A 21,448-nucleotide genomic window follows, 5' to 3' on the forward strand; every position below is an offset into this window, starting at 1 on the left:
AAAACACGATCGCATAAAAGGTGAAAAAACGTGTGACGTGTGACGGGATGGAACATCATGTGATCGCTCTGAGCGAATCAGTCTGGCGGCGGGAATGGAACATCACGTGATCGCTCTGAGCGAATCAGCGAGCTGCTCTGGAACCGGCTGAGATTAGCAGGTACTTCGCTGAAATGCGCTGAGGTAAATATGAATAAAAAATATGGATCTCGTCAAATATGGTCTCGGCCATGTTCGTCCCAGGCTCAATGGCTATGTCTATGCCAAATATCAAGTACGTGAGCCTCTCCGTTTAGGAGTCTATCGGTAACATTACACACACACACACACACACACACACAAACTGTGTTTTATAGATATCGATTTCAATTCAATTCATTATTTTATTGTTATTTAAATCACCATGTCCATGTGAATTTTCAAACCAGTCTCATACCTATTGCGTGCTCTTATCCAGTTGGGATTTAATGCCATAATCCTAATTTCCTTTTCCCTCCTGGATAACAAAAACTCACCATCCTTTGATTATCGATTTCCTCCTCATCATCTTCCAGATCAGGCAGATCCTGTGATAGACAGCAGGTATACAGTATCCTTCCCTAAATGACTTCATGAAAGCATAACCATTAGCAAGTGCTCATAAAATACACCATAGCATCTAAAATAGGTACAGGTACATTAGTATACACGAGCAGTGAGTACATGATCTGTCCACAATAAATAACACTGTAAATGTAAAACCTTCTGTATGTTTCGCTTAATTTGTCTAATGCTCCTGAAATCACAGACATGTATTAAACTAGAACGGTACTCAGTGGAGAGTATACCTCCACCTGGTTGGCCATATCTCTCAATGGTGAAGAATCACTTAAAAAATTTAATAATTCTCATATCCGAATCCATATTCAGATCTTCACCAAAATCGAATCGATTCTTCCTTGTCACACACACGACCAGTCCATCAAGTTTCGTCCAAATCCATCCACAACTTTTTGAGATACCCTGCTATGTATCATTTTTGGCCCTATCTCCCAATGGTGAACAATCACTTAAAATTAAATAACTCTCATATCCGAATCCGGATCTTCACCAAAATCTAATCATTTCGTCCTTGTCATTTTTGCTACATCTCTGTAAAATTTCGTCCGAATCTGTCCACAACCTTTTGAGATATCTTGTTCACAAACAAATGGACAAACGGACAGACAGGGTTGAAAACATAACCTGCATCCACCTTTGGTGGCGAACGTAACAATGTAAACGGACAATGTTTACATTCATATGGAATGTTATTTGCAATAAGTGTTTTAAAGGACAACCTCAAAGGGTTAAAAACCAAGAAACCACGACAACAAATCGAAAGCTAAAAAGTCATTGTCAATGACACCTTGAATGTGTTTGAATAGGCCAGGAGGTTTATTTTCCTACAGTACATTTTACATTTGCAAGTGTAAGTTACAGATTTTACAGATTATACAATTATACATAAACATTTGCAAGTGTAAATTGCAGATTTTACAGATTATACAATTATACATAAACATTTGCAAGTGTAAATTGCAGATTTTACAGATTATACAATTATACATAAACATTTGCAAATGTAAATTACAGATTTTACAGATTTTACAGATTATACAATTATACATAAACATTTGCAAATGTAAATTACAGATTTTACAGATTATACAATTATACATAAACATTTGCAAATGTAAATTACAGATTTTACAGATTATACAATTATACATAAACATTTACAAGTGTAAACTACAGATTTTACAGATTATACAATTATACATAAACATTTGCAAATGTAAACTACAGATTTTACAGATTATACAATTATACATAAACATTTGCAAATGTAAATTACAGATTTTACAGATTACACAATTATACATAAACATTTGCAAATGTAAATTACAGATTTTACAGATTATACAATTATACATAAACATTTGCAAATGTAAATTACAGATTTTACAGATTATACAATTATACATAAACATTTGCAAATGTAAATTACAGATTTTACAGATTATACAATTATACACAAACATTTGCAAAGGTAAATTACAGATTTTACAGATTATACAATTATACATAAACATTTGCAAATGTAAATTACAGATTTTACAGATTATACAATTATACATAAACATTTGCAAGTGTAAGTTACAGATTTTACAGATTATACAATTATACATAAACATTTGCAAATGTAAATTACAGATTTTACAGATTACACAATTATACATAAACATTTGCAAGTGTAAGTTACAGATTTTACAGATTATACAATTATACATAAACATTTGCAAGTGTAAGTTACAGATTTTACAGATTATACAATTATACATAAACATTTGCAAGTGTAAATTACAGATTTTACAGATTATACAATTATACATAAACATTTGCAAATGTAAATTACAGATTTTACAGATTTTACAGATTATACAATTATACATAAACATTTGCAAATGTAAATTACAGATTTTACAGATTATACAATTGTACATAAACATTTGCAAATGTAAACTACAGATTTTACAGATTATACAATTATACATAAACATTTGCAAATGTAAACTACAGATTTTACAGATTATACAATTATACATAAACATTTGCAAATGTAAATTACAGATTTTACAGATTATACAATTTTACATAAACATTTGCAAATGTAAATTACAGATTTTACAGATTATACAATTATACATAAACATTTGCAAATGTAAATTACAGATTTTACAGATTATACAATTATACATAAACATTTGCAAATGTAAATTACAGATTTTACAGATTATACAATTATACATAAACATTTGCAAATGTAAATTACAGATTTTACAGATTATACAATTATACATAAACATTTGCAAGTGTAAACTACAGATTTTACAGACTATACATAAACATTTGCAAATGCAAACTACAGATTTTACAGATTATACAATTATACATAAACATTTGCAAATGTAAATTACAGATTTTACAGATTATACAATTATACATAAACATTTGCAAATGTAAACTACAGATTTTACAGATTATACAATTATACATAAACATTTGCAAATGTAAATTACAGATTATACAATTATACATAAACATTTGCAAATGTAAATTACAGATTTTACAGATTATACAATTATACATAAACATTTGCAAGTGTAAACTACAGATTATACAATTATACATAAACATTTGCAAGTGTAAATTACAAATTTTACAGATTATACAATTATACATAAACATTTGCAAATGTAAATTACAGATTTTACAGATTATACAATTATACATAAACATTTGCAAATGTAAATTACAGATTTTACAGATTATACAATTATACATAAACATTTGCAAGTGTAAATTGCAGATTTTACAGATTATACAATTATACATAAACATTTACAAGTGTAAATTACAGATTTTACAGATAATACAATTATACATAAACATTTGCAAATGTAAATTACAGATTTTACAGATAATACAATTATACATAAACATTTGCAAATGTAAATTACAGATTTTACAGATTATACAATTATACATAAACATTTGCAAGTGTAAATTGCAGATTTTACAGATTATACAATTATACATAAACATTTACAAGTGTAAATTACAGATTTTACAGATAATACAATTATACATAAACATTTGCAAATGTAAATTACACATTTTACAGATTATACAATTATAGTAAAGGCCATATAGTAAAGGCCATAGTAAAGGCCATATAGTAAAGGCCATATCGTAAAGGCCATATAGTGAAGGCCATAGTAAAGGCCATATAGTAACGGCCATAGTAAAGGCCATATAGTAAAGGCCAGAGTAAAGGCCAAATAGTAAAGGCCACATAGTAAAGGCCATATAGTAAAGGCCATATAGTAAAGGCCATATAGTAAAGGCCATCACAAAGACAATAGTAAAGGCCATAGTAAGGGCCAGAGTAAAGGCCATATAGTAAAGGCCATAGTAAAGGCCATATAGTAAAGGCCATATAGTAAAGGCCATCGCAAAGACAATAGTAAGGGCCAGAGTAAAGGCCATATAGTAAAGGCTTTTCGTAAAGGCCATATAGTAAAGGCCATAGTAAAGGCTATATAGTAAAGGCCATAGTAAAGGCCATATAGTAAAGGCCATGTAGTAAAGGCCATAGTAAAGGCTATATAGTAAAGGCCATATAGTAAAGGCCATAGTAAAGGCTATATAGTAAAGGCCATATAGTAAAGGCTTTTCGTAAATGCCATAGTAAAGGCCATATAGTAAAGGCTATATAGTAAAGGCCATATAGTAAAGGCCATAGTAAAGGCCATATAGTAAAGGCCATATAGTACAGGCCATAGTAAAGGCCATATAGTAAAGGCCATAGTAAAGGCTATATAGTAAAGGCCATATAGTAAAGGCCATATAGTAAAGGCCATATAGTAAAGGCCATAGTAAAGGCCATATAGTAAAGGCCATATAGTAAAGGCCATAGTAAAGGCCATATCGTAAAGGCCATATAGTAAAGGCCATAGTAAAGACAATAGTAAAGGCCATATAGTAAAGGCCATATAGTGAAGGCCATAGTAAAGGCCATAGTCAAGGTGTCATGTGCAGGAACTACACTGTTCTCTTCTTTCTTCCCAGCTCGAATAAAAGTTTCCATTTCCTCTTTTCTATATTATAAACAAATAACTTCCCTTCATTATTCCAGCACCATGATAGCCACAGGTGTGTGACCGAACACTCCTGTAAACCCCACTCACCTCCAAGTATAAGGTGCCAGAACAGCTGGGGTCTCGTGACGTGGTGCTTCCAATGCTACCTGGTGCACACAGCAATATTCATCAAAAATACATTTCAATGAAGGCCTCGCTCAGTAATACCTGTGGCCGTTATAGTACATCCTTTTTCAAACTCATTCACCTCGGTGAGGATGGGATCATTTAGTATTGATTTTGAAACTGTGCGGTTAACGTAGTCTAGGTAAACGTTAAACATTTCATTTGATGTTACCACAAATCACAAAGTCTCGTGCTTATCATGTGTAAAGATACCTGACCAGCCAGGTTCGATGTCTGCCTTCACCGTGTTACCTGAGGCATAGTTGGTTTGTTTTTCGACCCCCGAGCCCGTGCTCGCTGATTCTGGAAATGCAAACAAATCTCCCGCCTTTTTCTCCTGCCGTTGCACGTTCTCGTCTCTTCTGCTGGAAGTTTTCGCTGCATCACCTTTCCGAGCGTCATGACTCGATGCTTCTTCTTTTACTTCCTCTTCATCATCTACCTCGTCTCCAATTTCATTCCCCTGGCCATGTGCATGTTCTCTCTCCACCCGGTCCTCCTCACGTCGGTTACCATCACAACCAGGGTACTTTTCTTCAAACCTTTCATCTTTGTCTTCCTCATACCCACGACCCATTTGTCTTTGTTCCTCATCTCTTTTGGCATCATCATTGTATTCCTCAACACCTTCAGCTCTCTTTATGCTCGTCTCATGGATTCTTGTCTCTCCATCTTCTTTATTATAGGACCTGGACTTACCTGTACGGAAGACAAAAGCATGGTGAGCACACGGCAGCGGATTCACTCGCACACATTATTTCCAGTTGAGCATGATCCACACTTCCTGAGGTTTTTATTTTCTCTGTTCAGATGAAGAAGGTTCCGTAACGTTCACTCACGGTGACGTAATACAGCCAGAGTGTCCACATAAGACGTCATCTTCTTCTTTTCACGATCTGCCCACACCTGCCTCGCTTCTTGCTCCGCAGTGAGACCTCCACTTGCCCAAGCTACGGCGAAGATCCTGCACAATAGCAAACCCAACAAAGTAGACATTGATAAACGCTCCTATTGATAGGACGCACAGCATGCATGCTACATGCCAGCATGCACAGCACGCATGCCAGCATGCACAGCACAGCACGCACACAGCACGCACGCTACATGCCAGCACGCACGCCACATGCCAGCATGCACAGCACAGCACACACGCTACATGCCAGCATGCACAGCACATGCACAGCATGCACACTACATGCCAGCATGCACGCTACATGCCAGCATGCACAGCACGCATGCCACATGCCAGCATGCACAGCATAGCACGCACACACAGCATGCATGCTACATGCCAGCACACACAGCATCCACGCTACATGCCAGCATGCACGCTACATGCCAGCACGCACAGCATGCACAGCACGCATGCTATATGCCAGCACACAAAGCATGCACAGCACAGCATAGCACGCACACTACATTCCAGCATGCACAGCATGCACGCTACATGCCAGCACACACAGCATGCACAGCACACATGCTACATGGCAGCACACACAGCACACACAACACACATGCTACATGCCAGCACGCACAGCACACATGCTACATGCCAGCACGCACAACACGCACGCTACATGCACAGCACACATGCTACATGCCAGCATGCACTGCACGCATGCTACATGCCAGCACACAAAGCATGCACAGCACAGCATAGCACGCACGCTACATGCCAGCACGCACATCATGCACAGCACGCATGCTACATCACAGCACGCACAGCACACACGCTACATGCCAGCACACAAAGCATGCACAGCACAGCATAGCACGCACGTTACATACCAGCACGCACAGCACGCACACTACATGCCAGCACACAAAGCATGCACAGCACAGCACAGCACAGCACGCACACTACAGTCACGTGAAAAAGTAAGTACACCCCATGTAAAGTTTTGACTTTTTCAACATATTTCAACATACAGCTATTTGATCTTCATTTCAACAATATTGATAGATAAAGGTGATATTGAAGGAGCTGCGCTCCAACGCGAGTCGAAAGAATTGACGCGACCAAAGACGGAATTCGTCCGAGTTGCTTTATTGAAACAATACAGCTCAGGTATTCTGACAAGCCCGTTTATCGGGCAGCAATATATATACACATTTATGCCGGGGCATTTGCCCGGGAAAACCGAGACCGGGCATGCCCGGGTGTCAAGGGCGAGTCCTGGAAAGGCGAGTCTGGACATGCCCGGGCGTCCTGGACGCGGCCTGGCAAGTCGAGGCTGGGCGTGCCTGAGCGCTCTGGGCGAGCCCTGGAAAGGCGAGAGCGGGCATGCCCGGACGCTCTGGGCAAGCCCTGGAAAGGCGAGTCTGGACATGCCCGGGCGTCCTGGACGCGGCCTGGCAAGTCGAGGCTGGGCGTGCCCGGGCGCTCTGGGCGAGCCCTGGAAAGGCGAGAGCGGGCATGCCCGGGAAAGACAAGACCGGGCGTGCCCGGGAGGTTCGGGTGTGCCCGGGAACAGCGAGTCCGGGCATGCCCAGGAGAGGCGCGTCTGGGCCCGTCCGGACGAGCCCGGCATGGCGATCGCGCCCTGGCCGCGTCCTGGCAGGTGCAAGGCGATTACATTCAGCGGGAACCGCTACACACGCCCCTCCAGAATCGACCTGCACCGGCAGGGTCAATTTAAGGGGGGTCCGGATGACCCGGCCGAAGCGACCCCTGGAGGGTCGTGGGGCGGGGGGGGGGGGGTCCGATCCGGTGGTGGGTGGTTGAGCGGGGGGAACTGTGGACGGGGGGCGGCCTCGCCGCGGAGGAAGGGCCAACCGTGGTGGTCGGTCGACGTCCACGTGCGCCGGTTTGAGGCGGTCCACAGAGATCCGGTCCGACCGGCCGCCGACGTCGACGACGAAGGACTTGTCGCCCCGTCGCAGGACCCGGAAGGGCCCGTCGTACGGCGGCCGGAGTGGCCCCCGGTGCGCGTCATGACGCACAAAGACGTACTCCGCCGAACCTCTGGGCGGTCTCTTGCAGAGCGGAGCGCTGCTGTGCCGCGGACCATGGTGCCGTGGAGTCGGGGAGGAACTCGCCCGGCACCCGCAGCGGTTGCCCGAAGACCAACTCCGCCGCGGATGCGCGCAGGTCCTCCTTGGGCGCCGTCCGGAGGCCCAGCAGGACCCAGGGGAGCCTGTCGACCCAGCCGCCGTCGCGGAGGGTGGCCCGGAGCGCGGCTTTCAATGAGCGGTGAAATCGCTCACACAGGCCGTTAGCCTGGGGGTGGTAGGCCGTGGTTCGGTGCAGCCGGACCCCGAGCCCCTGCGCGACCGCCCCCCAGAGCTCCGAGGTGAACTGGGGGCCCCGGTCGGACGAGATGTCTGAGGGGGCGCCGAACCGGGCGACCCAGGTGGCGATGAAAGCCTGCGCGACATCGGCCGCCGTTGTCGACGCCAAGGGCACGGCCTCCGGCCACCGGGTGGTGCGGTCCACCATGGTGAGGACGTAGGTGAAACCCCGCGAGGGGGGCAGAGGTCCCACCAGGTCCACGTGGACGTGGTCAAACCGGCGTTCCGGCACCGTGAACGGGGCCAACGGGGCCTGGGTGTGCCGGTGCACCTTGGCGCGCTGGCACGCGAGGCACGTCCTGGCCCAGCCGCGGACGGCCTTCCGGAGGCCATGCCAGACGAACTTGTCGGCGATCAGCCTTTGGGAGGCCCTCGCACCCAGGTGGGACAGGCCGTGGATGGCGTCAAACACCTGGCGCTGCCAGCCCGCGGGCACGATGGGGCGAGGATGCCCGAGGGAGACGTCGCACAAGAGGGCCACGCCCGCGCCGCCGAACGCCACCTTGGTGATGCGGAGGCCTGTGACGGCGGTCCGCAAGGCCTGGACGTCGGGGTCAGCGGCCTGGTCCGCTGCCATCCGGGCATAGTCGATGCCGAGGTGGACTGCGTGGGCGACGGCCCGGGAAAGGCAATCCGCCACCGGGTTGTCCTTCCCCGCGATGTGCTGGATGTCCGTCGTGTACTCGGACACGGCCGAGAGGTGACGCTGCTGCCGGGCCGACCACGGCTCGGTGACCTTGCCCATCGCGAAGATCAGCGGCTTGTGGTCGACGAAGGCAGTGAACGCACGGCCCTCGAGCAGATGGCGGAAGTGCCTGACCGCCAAGTGAAGCCCGAGCAACTCGCGGTCGAAGGTACTGTAACGGCGTTCGGGCGGGCGAAGCTGCCGGCTAAAGAACGCCAGCGGTTGCCAAGCTCCACGCACCCATTGCTCGTGCACCGCGCCCACCGCGTAGTCCGAGGCATCGGTGGTGAGGGCGATCGGTGCATCGGGCGCCGGGTGCGCGAGCATGGTGGCGTTAGCCAAGGCGAGCTTCGCGCCCGTGAACGCCGTGTCCATCTGCTCGGTCCAGGTAACGTCGCCTTTGCCCGGCTTACCTCGGTGAGCTTCGTGCAGGGGGCGCAGGAGCTGGGCGATACGGGGCAGGAACCGATGGTAAAAGTTCACCATGCCCAGGAACTCCTGCAGCCCTCTGATCGTGCGGGGGCGCGGAAACCCCTTCACCGCCTCCACCTTGGCCGGCAGGGGGACGGCTCCGTGCCTGGTGACACGGTGCCCCAGAAAATCGATTATGGTGGCGCCGAACCGGCACTTTGCGGGGTTCACAATCAGGCCATGCTGGCCCAGGCGTTCGAAGAGCGTGCGGAGGTGGCGTAGGTGCTCTTCGCGGGACGCACTGGCGACGAGGATATCGTCCAGGTAGACGTAGACAAAATCCAAGTCACGCAGGACGCTGTCCATCAGTCGCTGGAACGCCTGAGCCGCATTCTTCAGACCGAAGGGCATGCGCAGGAACTCGAAGAGTCCGAATGGCATGATAACCGCCGTCTTCGGGACGTCCTCCGGCCTGACGGGGACCTGATGGTAGCCGCGTATGAGGTCCACCTTCGAGAAGAAGGACATGCCCGCCAAACGGGCGGAAAAGTCCTGAATGTGGGGGACGGGGTAGCGGTCGGGAGTCGTGGCGTCATTGAGACGGCGATAGTCCCCGCACGGTCGCCATCCCCCGCCGGGCTTCGGCACGATGTGCAGCGGCGACGCCCAAGCGCTCTCTGAGCGCCGAACGATGCCAAGTCGCTCCAGGGTAGCGAAAGCCGCTTTTGCCACCGCCAGCTTCATCGGCTCGAGGCGGCGTGCCCGGGCGTAGACCGGTGGCCCGACAGTGGGGATGTGATGGGCCACCCCGTGCTTGATGGCCCCCGCCGAGAAGGTGGGCCGCGTGAGGGCAGGGAAGCCGGCGAGGAGGCGGGTGAATGCGTCCGCTGCCGGAAGCGTACAGACCAACGTGGCCAGAACCGAACCGTTCGGCAAGCCGCTTGGCAAGCCGCTCATTGAGCTGGGCAACGCACAAGCGAGCGAGCTGAACGTCTCGGTCTGGACAAGACGTCTGTGCTTGACGTCGACCAGGAGCCCATTAGCGCACAGGAAGTCCGCGCCAAGCAGTGCCATGGGCACGTCGGCGGTGACGAACGTCCATCGGAAAACCTGCCCTCCGAACCGCAGAGAGAGGCAGCGTTTTCCGTACGTACGGATGGGCGTCCCGTTCGCGGCAAGCAGCGCGGGGCCCCCACCCGCGGCATGCTTGTCTGACGTGCCGGCGGGAACGACACTCACCTGCGCTCCCATGTCGCACAGGTAACGGCGCCCGGAGAAGGTGTCCGTTATGAACAGCAGGCTGCTCGAACGGCCAGCACTCATCGCCACTATTGAGCGCCGGCCCAGGCGTTTCCCGACCTGTTGAAGGAGCATGGCGGATGACACTGCCGAGCTTCGTGGCCGAACTTGGCGTGGAACCAGCACCAGGTGGTGGAGCTGGAGGAGCGCGGCTGGCTCCGCCAGGCCGGTGGAGTTGGCGGGTTTCCCCGTGGTGGCGGTTTTCGCCGCGGCGGTGGGCGGGGCGTGACGGCGGTCACGAGGTGCGTATCAGCATGCTGCGTATGCTGTATAAGCTGATGCTGTGGATCAGCAGCATCAGCAGCAGCATCAGCAGCATCAGCCACGAGGGCCGTGACGGCCACGCCGACTCTCGCCCGCGTGTCCGAAGCGGCGAAGTACTTGTCCGCCTCGGCTGCCAATGCTCGGGGTTCCGTTAGCCCGGTCCCGGCCAACGCGAGGCGAACCTGCGCTGGAAGTTGGCGACGGAAAAGCGCCCGGAATAGAGAACCGGGGGCTTCGTCGCCCAACAGTGACAGCATATGGTCCATTCGGACCGACGGGCGCGTGTCACCGAGCTCGGGGAGATCCAGGAGGCGGTCGGCCCGTGCGTCGTCCGTGAGGCCGAACGTGGCTAGGAGTAGCCGCTTGAGTGCCTCGTACTTGTGGCCGTCCGGTGGGTGGCGAAGGACGGACACAACTCGAGCGGCCGTGCCGGGCCCGAGGGAGGCGACGACGTGGCAATAGCGCGTGTCATCGCCGGTGAGGCGCCGAAGCTGAAATTGGGCTTCGGCCTGGACGAACCAGACTTCGGCTTGAGCCTCCCAAAATTCGGGAAGTTTGATGAAGTTGGCCATGGCAATGGCGTCGCGTGTGGAAGGATCGCTCCGGCAGATCCAACGTCAAGGGGGTCACCAGTAAAGCGCGGCGTTACGCGCACTGCTTGCGAGCAAGGAGGAAGCGGACAAGCGGTAACTTATAAGCGTCTTTATTTCAGGAGCTCACTGTAACACTGGCGCGCTCCGGGCTGCGCGCCCGGTGTATATCATGAGGCCACGCCTACCCCTCGGGCGTGGCCACCGCCCACTTGGTGCGCGGAATGATGTCACCACGCCAGTGGGCTTTTGTGTCCGCCACAATATCACCTTTATCTATCAATATTGTTGAAATGAAGATCAAATAGCTGTATGTTGAAATATGTTGAAAAAGTCAAAAGTTTGCATGGGGTGTACTTACTTTTTCACGTGCATGCCAGCACGCACAGCACAGCATAGCACGCACGCTACATGCCAGCATGCACAGCACAGCATAGCACACATGCACAGCACAGCACGTACGCTACATGCCAGCACACAAAGCATGCACAGCACAGCATGCACGCTACATGCCAGCATGCACAGTACAGCAGAGCACACATGCTACATGCCAGCATGCACAGCATGCACAGCACAGCATAGCACGCATGCTACATGCCAGCATGCACAGCATAGCACGCACGCTACATGCCAGCATACAAAGCATGCACAGCACAGCACACACGCTACATGCCAGCATGCACAGTATGCACAGCACAGCATAGCACGCATGCTACATGCCAGCACGCACAGCATAGCACGCACGCTACATGCCAGCACGCACACCACAGCATAGCATGCACGCCACATGCCAGCACACAAAGCATGCACAGCACAGCATAGCACGCACGCTACATGCCAGCACGCACAGCACAGCATAGCATGCACGCTACATGCCAGCACACACAGCATGCACGCTATATGCCAGCACGCACAGCACGCGCGCTACATGCCAGCATGCACGCTACATGCCAGCATGCACGCTACATGCCAGCATGCACAGCATGCATGTTACATGCCAGCACGCACAGCACAGCATAGCACGCACGCTACATGCCAGCACGCACAGCAGGCACGCTACATGCACAGCACGCACGCCACATGCCAGCACGCACAGCACAGCACGCTACATGCCAGCACGATACATGCCAGCACGCACAGCACAGCACGCTACATGCCAGCACACACAGCACAGCACGCTACATGCCAGGGTGGACCCGCTGTTTCTAAGAACACTATTGGACCTAAGCTAGGGTTTGAAGTGCAACCTGACCTATCCTTGGGGAAGACGGGCCGATCGTCCAGGTAGGTGAGATGCTCCAGACGAACAATGAGAGACTTTCTGTAGTACGATATGTGACCCACCAGTGGGTTTCCCTGCAGGTTCAGCACGCGCTTGGGGAGGAAGGAAGTAAAAGGGTTGAACATGTCAGCCAGAATAAACCGGGTTGAAAGTAAAAGAGAGTGCATTATGGGAAACATATAACAATAACAAAGGAATGTAAAAATTATTCAATACAAGAATCATCTTCCTTGTCGGCCACAACTACTCCCACGTTCATGGTGTATCGGCCACAACTACTCCCACGTTCATGTGGGTTGGTCGGGGAGAAGCTTGGCCCAAGTCTTTCATGAACTGGCTGGCCAGGCCTGATGCTCGACTAAGGTTTGGGCAGGAATTTGTAATTTGTTCAAGATTCCAGAAATAGCTCACCTACTCTTTGAAAAGGATACCATGGGATCTTTAAGATCCACCAGGGAATGTAGGAAGAAGGTACGCCGGTTTAACGTCCATCAGAGGGACGGCACACACATTGATGAATCACTCTACCTGGGAATGATAGATTATAACTTGGTTGGGATTCAAACCCAGGCTAGACAGCTTAGAGGAGAGTGTGTGTGCTCTAGGCCATCCTGGCGGCCCCCTAATGAAGGAGCCTTTTTTATCCGACCAACCCCAATCAAGACAACAATGGAAAGTAGAAAATGAATGTAAGGATGACAAAAGATTGTAGAATAGTAAATGGAGCAATAACAGAATATTGAAGAAGTGAATGTAAAAATGAGGAGCAATATTAGGATTGTAGAGGTAACAATGACCAGTGCAGGGAGGGATGCCAGCAAGTCGATGACGTCACGTTCACAAAGCCGGTTGTAGGAAAGATCAAGGACTGCAAGCTCAGGTAGGCATAACAAGCCTGATATGTCCTCTCGTGTACAAAGGTAGTTGTGAGAAAGTTGAAGCGTTTGCAGTCGAGGAGTACATTCTGTAGCAAGGAACAGTTTAACACGTGAGAAAGCGTCCAGGGATAAGGGAATTCCAGGGATAAGGGAATTCCAGGGAACTTGTGAGTTTTAAGCCATTTCCGTTGGGATGTGCGGAAAGTAAAGTAAGCACAAGTGTTGGACAAGTGAAGAAGCACAAACAAGGCATACAGGAAAGGTAGGAGAGGTTGCAGGAAAGGTAGGAGACCATCAAGTCAGGCAAGGCACCGAAACACAATAGGTTAACGTTGTTAACAAGTGAAGATACGTTAACGTTGTGACTGTGTGGTTTACTATGCAGACCAAGGTAAATGAAGTGATAACTCTGTCATGTGCGGCTACACGTCCTCATCCTTACTTCGTTTGGACCCAGGGAATCTTTCCCCATGTGGAATTTAGCATTCCACCTTAAATGATAGGCGATTCCGCTTCGGCTGACGCACTCATTCAGCTCCCGGAAGTTCAACAATTTGTGCAGGAAACCGTGTGTAGTGATGGGAAATCTGGAGCTGCCCTATTTTCTCAGAATAAGTCTCCTGGGCCTGGAAAGCCTTTGTGACAATAACCCGTGCTAATGGAATTTGTGGAATTATTCAACAGACTTGCTCATGCAAGACAATAAATCCACGATTGGAAGACTTTTTGAAAATAACATTTGCTGTCTTTTCATTACCAGTTCTCCACCCCCTGGTGTTACAAAGGGACAGCCTGGTGTTGGTTTAGCGGTTAGGGTGCCGGCTTGGGATCCTAGGATCCTGGGTTCGAATCCTGGTCAATCGCTGAATTAACACCAGGGGGGTTGACTCAGCCTGTCATCCTTCCGGGGTCGGCAAATTAAGTACCAGCTTGCTGGGATGAATGATCCCGGTGTGTACCCCGATTTAGAATAGGTACACCGCTTCCATGTGCATTGTAAGAGGTGACTCTGGGTTGGCGTCAGGAAGGGCATCCGGCCATAAAAACATTGCCTCAAACAGGGAACCATGATTGTCATGGGGCCACAAGGCTAACCCCCACTCTAGCGGGGAAAAATGGCCCTAAAACGATCATTCATTCATTCAAAGGGACACAATCATGAAATTTTTGAAGAGATATGTTTTAGAGGATGATATCCCTGACCCATTCGCGCAAAAAAATATTTGGGAGAATAATAAGTGGATAATTGTGTTTTTAAATATTGGACTATTTTGAGTTCCGTTATGCAAATGAGGTACTTCCATCGAGTTGCATGACGTCACGGGGTAACAGCTCATCGTCGGACATGTACATCTGCGTTTCAGCACAACTTATTCTCGCATTCAAGATGCCGATGTGCCAAGCTTTTAACTGTTCGAATCGTCGAGAAATTTGTCCAGAGAACTCGGAAGTCATTTTTCGCATCCCTGACCCACAAAGGATCGTTAATGATCGTGTGATTTGTCGTTGAAAAACCTAGGTAACACCAAATTCAATATCAAAAGACGTATGTTAATTCAGAATATCGTGTTGTTTGGAAAGATCACTTTGAGCCGTCAGCATTCTTATTTGATCGACAGGCGATGACTACCTGGGAAACAAGCCTCTGAAATTGCTGAAACATGATGCAGTACCGACACCAGCGGGTCCCCCTTGGCGAGAGTTAAAGTGCCTTCAGGAAGTATTCACACCCCTTGCCTTTTTTAAAGCCTGAATTTGAAATTTATTAAATTAAGATTTTTTGTCACTGATCTACACATAATACCCCATAATGTCAAAGTGGAATTTATTTTCAGAATTTTTTACAAAATAATAAAAAATGAAAAACTGAACTGTCTCGAGTCAACAAGTATTCAACACCTTTGCTGTGACACTCCAAATTGAGCTCAGGTGCATCCAATTTCCTTTCATCATCCTTGAGATGTCTCGACAACGTGATTGGAGTCCACCTGTGGCCAACTCAATTGATTGGACATGATTTATAAAGAAACACACCTTTCTATATAGAGTCCCACAGTTGAGAGTGAATGTCAGAGCAGAAGCTACCATGGAGTCCAATAAACTGTCCGTAGAACACAGAAATAGAATTGTGAGGAGGGACAGATCTGGGGAAGGGTATAAAACAATTTCTAGAGTGTTGAAAGTTCCCAAGAGCACAGTGAACTCCATTATTAGGAAATGGATAGAATATGGAACAACCCAGATGAACAATTTGACAGAACTACCGAGTTCCTTGGTTGAGATGGGAGAACCTGCCGGAAGGACAACAGTCTCTATAGTACTTCACAAATCTAGGCTTTATGGGAGAGTGGCCAGATGGAAGTAACTCCTGTGAAAAAGGCACATGACAGCACGTCTGGAGTTTGCAAAAAGGGACGTGAAAGACTCTGAGAGCATGAGGTAAAATATTCTGTGATCTGATGAGACGAAAATTTAACTCTTTGGCCTGAATGTAAAATGCTACGTCTGGCAGAAACCGAGGACAGCTCATCACCCATCTAACACCATCCCTACCGTGAAGCATAGTGGTGGCAGCATCATGCTATGGGGATGCTTTTCAGCAGCAGGGACTAAGAGACTTATAAAGATAGAGGGAACAATGAATGGAGCCAAAAACAGGCAAATCCTTGAGGAGAACCTGCTTCAGAGTGCAAAAGAACTTAGACTGTGGTGAAGATTTACATTCAAACAGAACAATGACCCCAATCATCCAGCCAAAGCAACACTGGAATGGCTTCAGAACAAGAACATGAAAGTCCTTGAGTGGCCCATCCAAAGCCCAGACTCAAATTCCATTGAGAATCTGTAGAAAGACGTGAAGATTGCTGTTCACCGACGCTCCCCATCTAACTTGACAGAGCTTGAGCAAATCTGCAAAGGAGAATGGGAGAAACTCCCCAAATCCAGATGTGCAAAGCTGATACAGACAAACCCAAGAAGACTCGAAGTTGTAATCACTGCCAAAGGTGCTTCTACGAAGTATTGACTCAGGGAGTTGAACACTTGTATAAATTAGATATTTCTGTGTTTCATTTTTAATTGTATTGTAAAAATTTCTATTAAAAAATCCACTTTGAGATTATGGGGCATTATGTGTAGATCAGTGATAAAAAATTCTTAATTTAATACATTTTAAATTCAGGCTGTAACAACAGAAAAAATTCAAGGGGTGTGAATACTTTGTGAAGGTGCTGTATGTGTTGATTTGAAGCCAGCTCCATGTGACCAAAGCTCCGAGCTAGTCCTCAAGTAGTCATCTATATTTCTAGAATATGAGCACAGCCTACCTGTCACTTCGTTGACGGACCAATTAGTCATCCTGTTTGCCCAAAATTGCTGTAGCGGTTCACTGCGTCTGTATTGCGTCCGTAGATCACGATAAACCTGAGCAGCATATGGGAATATTTCAGGAGTTTATGAAGTGCCCCTGGGTATATATTTATTGGTCGAGAGTCATTGCGGCTTTGTTTGTCATATGCCCCAACAGCAGTCTGCATTCTCATATGATAGCTGATCGATCTCGCAGGAGAACAAGGTAATTGTTCTACTCTGTCTGTCTGTCAAACAAAATGTAAAATCATTCCAAACAGGAAACGTACTGTTTTTAAGGATGTCGTAAAGGACACAAACAACAGGCACGAATAACTAAAGTAATGTGTTAGATAAGGTGGTGTATAAGATGCTGCATCAACAGTGGTATGCTTCTGGAATTTTCTCTTCTACGAATTTTTAAATGTTTATTTTATTTGAATTGTATTATATACTTGAATACTGTAGAACACAAATCACCTTTTTAGCACTTTCAAAACCTTTCCATCTAGCAGTAGTTGCTTCTTTTTCATATATTTTACCTTATTCATTCGGTGTTTCAATACAGAAATCGATGTCCGAGATTGATGCAGAAAAAGAGACTTGTATATACCACTTCCGGGTTGTTGTTTTTGGTACTTTATCTCCAAAGAGCACCTTATCCTTTGATTAAGCACAGTGTCAGCTGACAGGAGGACGATTTTAGCAGATGCTATTCTATCAGGAATTGATCCCAGAGTAGACCGCTATAGAAGTGAGCATGCTGTCTCAAAGACATCTACCATCACACAAAATGAGTGAAAAGCCATCGAGGTCATGTGAAGCCGGGTATAACGAGACAAGATGGCCAGGGTGACACGAATGAAGACGAGCAGAGCGAGATCGGGTCAGAGCATCAGACGGTGTGCGACACATCATTCATTGACATTGGTGTTGTGGAGTGGCACAAAAGGGAACAGGTTCCTTACCCAAGTTTTCAATGGATTTTATCAAGTTGTGACTGAGATTGAGAGTGTTGAGCAAGGAAGTAGCATTAAGTCCTTCAACACGCTCGATGACGTTGTTCTGGAGGAAGAGGCAGCGCAGGTCTGTCTGGGTAAGTAGCCCCTCGATACGCCGGATACCATTGCACTGCAACCACAAGCAGCGCAATCCAACGTACTCCTCCAGGTTCTCTATGCATACAAAGCCTGCCAGGTTGCAATGGAAAGTGAAGCGAAGGAGGGTGGGAAGGAAACAAGACGAGATGGAGGGGAATGTGGAGCGTTAAATACAATACCTTCTTTGCATGCACCACTCAAACCAAATTGAAAATAGTGCTCCCCCGGCCTGGGTTCTCTCGTAACCCACATATCAGCATCTATCCGAGCTGAGTGAAAAGCTCACGTTTCAATCAAGTGTACGATTTCAATGGATGCAGGTGTTCTTTTTTTTAAACATGGATTTGAGAAAGCGCAAGTTAACCGCCGTGCGAAACAAGGTGAGGCTGACGTTTCGGGCACTGGCCCAGCCCACTTGGGGTCGTGAATGAAGTTATATATTTTTTATGTATACTTGACCGAAGCTCGTCAAAGAGCTAGATCAGAATGGAAGGGAACAAAATGGAAAGGAGGAAACACCATCAAGGAGTAGAAGTGATGGTGAGATCAAGGGGACGGGGAGAAGGACACGTGGGGGTGAACGAAATGCACCAAAGCTGAATAAAACACATCAATAAGAGAAAGGGGAAACCAGGGATGAAAGAGAAAAGGAAGAAACCAACCGACAACTAACAAATGAAGAAATGAGGTAGAGGAGTGTCGGGGGGATTACAATAACCAGAAAAAAGGAATTGCTTGGGAATGCGATTATTAGGCCTAGAAGAGATCATGATCTTGGATGGGGGATGACCTGAGGTGGTGGTGAACAGATGTCTTGCGGCCTAGCAGGAAGAATGGGACTGAGCAGACTGGGTAGTTGATTTCACAAGTGAGAGAAAAGAGGAACAAATGAGTGCAAGTGAGCAGTAAGCTTGGATTTTTGGAGTTCAACAAGGATAGCGTTACTGGCAGACCATGTGCACCCAGTAGAAACCAGGGAGGGACAGAGCCAAAAGAGGGTAGAAGGTGCAAGACCAAAAACGAGGTGGTAGAATACATAGAGGCCACCAACCTGCCTGCGATGTGAGAGTAACAGGCCTAGACACTCAGCTTCGTTGCAAAAGATCCCAATGATTTTGGGGGCCTTGCTTTCCACAGCATCAAGAAGGGCAAGGTATGAGGCAGGAGTACCAGCCCAAACGGGAGAACAGTACTCCATCAAGCTTTGAATGAAGGCTTTGCAGGTTGCCAAAAGTTCAAGTTGGTCAAGGAAAGACCTTGTGCATCAAAAGATGCCCAGTCAGCAGCTGCCTTTGGAAGCCATCTTGGAAATATGGTTTACCCAAGAAAGATTATGGCTGATGGTGATGCCCAAAGGATTAAATGACAACCTGTTACAGGAGCTTGGGAAGGAAACTTAACCTAAGTGGTTTCTTTAGGAAGTAGATGAGAGGGTTAACAAGACGGTCTTTTTGGAGAGAGAGAGAGAGAGAGAGAGAGAGAGAGAGAGAGAGAGAGAGAGAGAGAGAGAGAGAGTGAGTGAGTGAGTGTGTGTGTGTGTGTGTGTGTGTGTGTGTGTGTGTGTGTGTGTGTGTGTGTGTGTGAGTGAGTGAGTGAGAGAGTGAGAGAGAGTGTGTGTGTGAGAGTGTGTGTGTGAGAGTGTGAGAGAGAGAGAGAGAGAGTGTGTGTGTGTGTGTGTGTGTGTTGAAAAACCCATTCCAAGTGTTGGAACAGCTCCTCATTATATCAAGGTCTGCAGATATGAAAGAAGCAGAGGGTGGAATCATCAGCAAAGAGATCGGCAGGATTTTCCAGGGAATCAGAAAGATCATTGAAGAAGATGCGGAACAAGACTATGCCTTGGGGCACTGCAGCCTTGAGAGGAAGAGGAGATGACAGGATCCCGTTAAGAGCTACAAGCTGACGATGGGAGTGGAGGAAATCAGTGAGCCATGAGTGGAGGTGGCCTTGGATGCAATAAGCAGAAAGTTTGGCGAACAAGGCACAGTGCCAGACTATATCAAACGCTTGAGATACGGTATGTCAAGAGAGACAGCCCCAATCTCATATCTGAGATTGAGGACTCCCATCCATTGTTGGGAGAGCAGAGGCAGCATGTCCAAGGTAGACTGGCCAGTTCTGAATCCGTATGTGGTCAGAGGTTGGTTACTAGGCTTCAGAGTTGGTTATACTCTTGTACCTACAGGATGCACACAGTCCACCTTCAACCCCCTTCTGGTGAAACTCCCAAGACCAGAATCTCTACTCACCTCCACTCATTCATTCCCTTTTTTTTTTCCTACCTGTGGAACCAACTTACACAGCCTCTTTAAATTAATCTCATTCTTCCCTCCAGGTCTCTAAGACAGCTGCTCACCACCATCTTAGATCATCCCCATCCAAAACTATCATCTTTTGTACCCTCATTCATTCTCCCCAAGCCTACCTCTTTCCAAATTTCCTTTCTTTTCTTCCTGGGAGTTTGCTTCTGTATCCACCTTGTCCACCTCGTGCGTCCTCCCCCCATGTCCCGTATATGTCCGAGTCTCCCTCTAATTTGTCCCTCAACCCTGCTGCTGTTGTGTTTCCCCCCTCTCTTTCTGCTGTTCCTTTTACTCTGTCACGCCCTGATCCGTTTTTATGCTACAGCTCCTCCAAGAGCGTCAACTTTGAAGAAAAAACACTACCTGGACCATCTATTTCTCTTCTTTTCCAGGCAAGCTGTGCTACCAATAAGGAGATAACATGGGGATGAACTGATCGATCTCGACTGTTGTCGAGTAGAGGCACTGCCAAAGTGGGGGTAGAGGCACTGTCAAAATGGTGGTAGAGGCACTGCCAAAATGGGGGTAGAGGCACTGCCAAAATGGGGGTAGAGGAACTGCCAAAATGGGGGTAGAGGCACTGCCAAAATGGGGGTAGAGGCACTGCCAAAATGGGGGTAGAGGAACTGCCAAAATGGGGGTAGAGGCACTGCCAAAATGGGGGTAGAGGCACTGCCAAAATGGGGGAAGAGGCACTGCCAAAATGGGGGTAAAGGCACTGCCAAAATGGGGGTGGAGGAACTGCCAAAATGGGGGTTGAGGTACTGCCAAAATGGAGGTAGAGGCAATGCCAAAATGGGGGTAGAGGCACTGCCAAAATGTGGGTAGAGGCACTGCGAAAATGGGGGTATAGGCACTGCCAAAATGGGGGTAGAGGCACTGCCAAAATGGGAGTCGAGGCACTGCCAAAATGGGGATAGAGGCACTGCCAAAATGGTGGTAGACTGGTAGAGGCACTGCCAAAATGTGGGTAGAGGCACTGCCAAAATGGGGGTAAAGGCACTGCCAAAATGTGGGTAGAGACACTGCCAAAATGGGGGTTGAGGCACTGCCAAAATGGGGGTTGAGGCACTGCCAAAATGGGGGTAGAGGCACTGCCAAAATGGGGATAGAGGAACTGCCAAAATGGGGATAGAGGAACTGCCAA

The 21,448-nt window shown here is 47.5% G+C and overlaps 1 protein-coding gene across 2 annotated transcripts in view; it reads right to left on the minus strand.

The window, feature by feature from the left end:
* DNAAF1 (dynein axonemal assembly factor 1) overlaps window positions 1–21,448 on the minus strand; it is a 46,666-nt gene that overhangs the window by 6,168 nt on the left and 19,050 nt on the right. The window contains exons 5-11 of one of the 2 annotated variants that reach the window (XM_078779205.1): window positions 17,867–18,088; window positions 13,470–13,636; window positions 12,643–12,764; window positions 5,690–5,814; window positions 5,103–5,549; window positions 4,773–4,831; window positions 516–566 (exon numbers count right to left, since the gene is read on the minus strand). In XM_078779205.1, the coding sequence (XP_078635331.1) occupies window positions 516–566; window positions 4,773–4,831; window positions 5,103–5,549; window positions 5,690–5,814; window positions 12,643–12,764; window positions 13,470–13,636; window positions 17,867–18,088 (1,193 nt within the window). The remainder of the gene's footprint in view (window positions 1–515; window positions 567–4,772; window positions 4,832–5,102; window positions 5,550–5,689; window positions 5,815–12,642; window positions 12,765–13,469; window positions 13,637–17,866; window positions 18,089–21,448) is intronic. The other variant, XR_013623644.1, reaches the window with a different exon arrangement.

This window comes from Myxine glutinosa, chromosome 5 (genome assembly GCF_964187855.1).
Source record: "Myxine glutinosa chromosome 5, kmMyxGlut1.1, whole genome shotgun sequence".
NCBI classification, from domain to species: Eukaryota; Metazoa; Chordata; class Myxini; order Myxiniformes; family Myxinidae; genus Myxine; species Myxine glutinosa.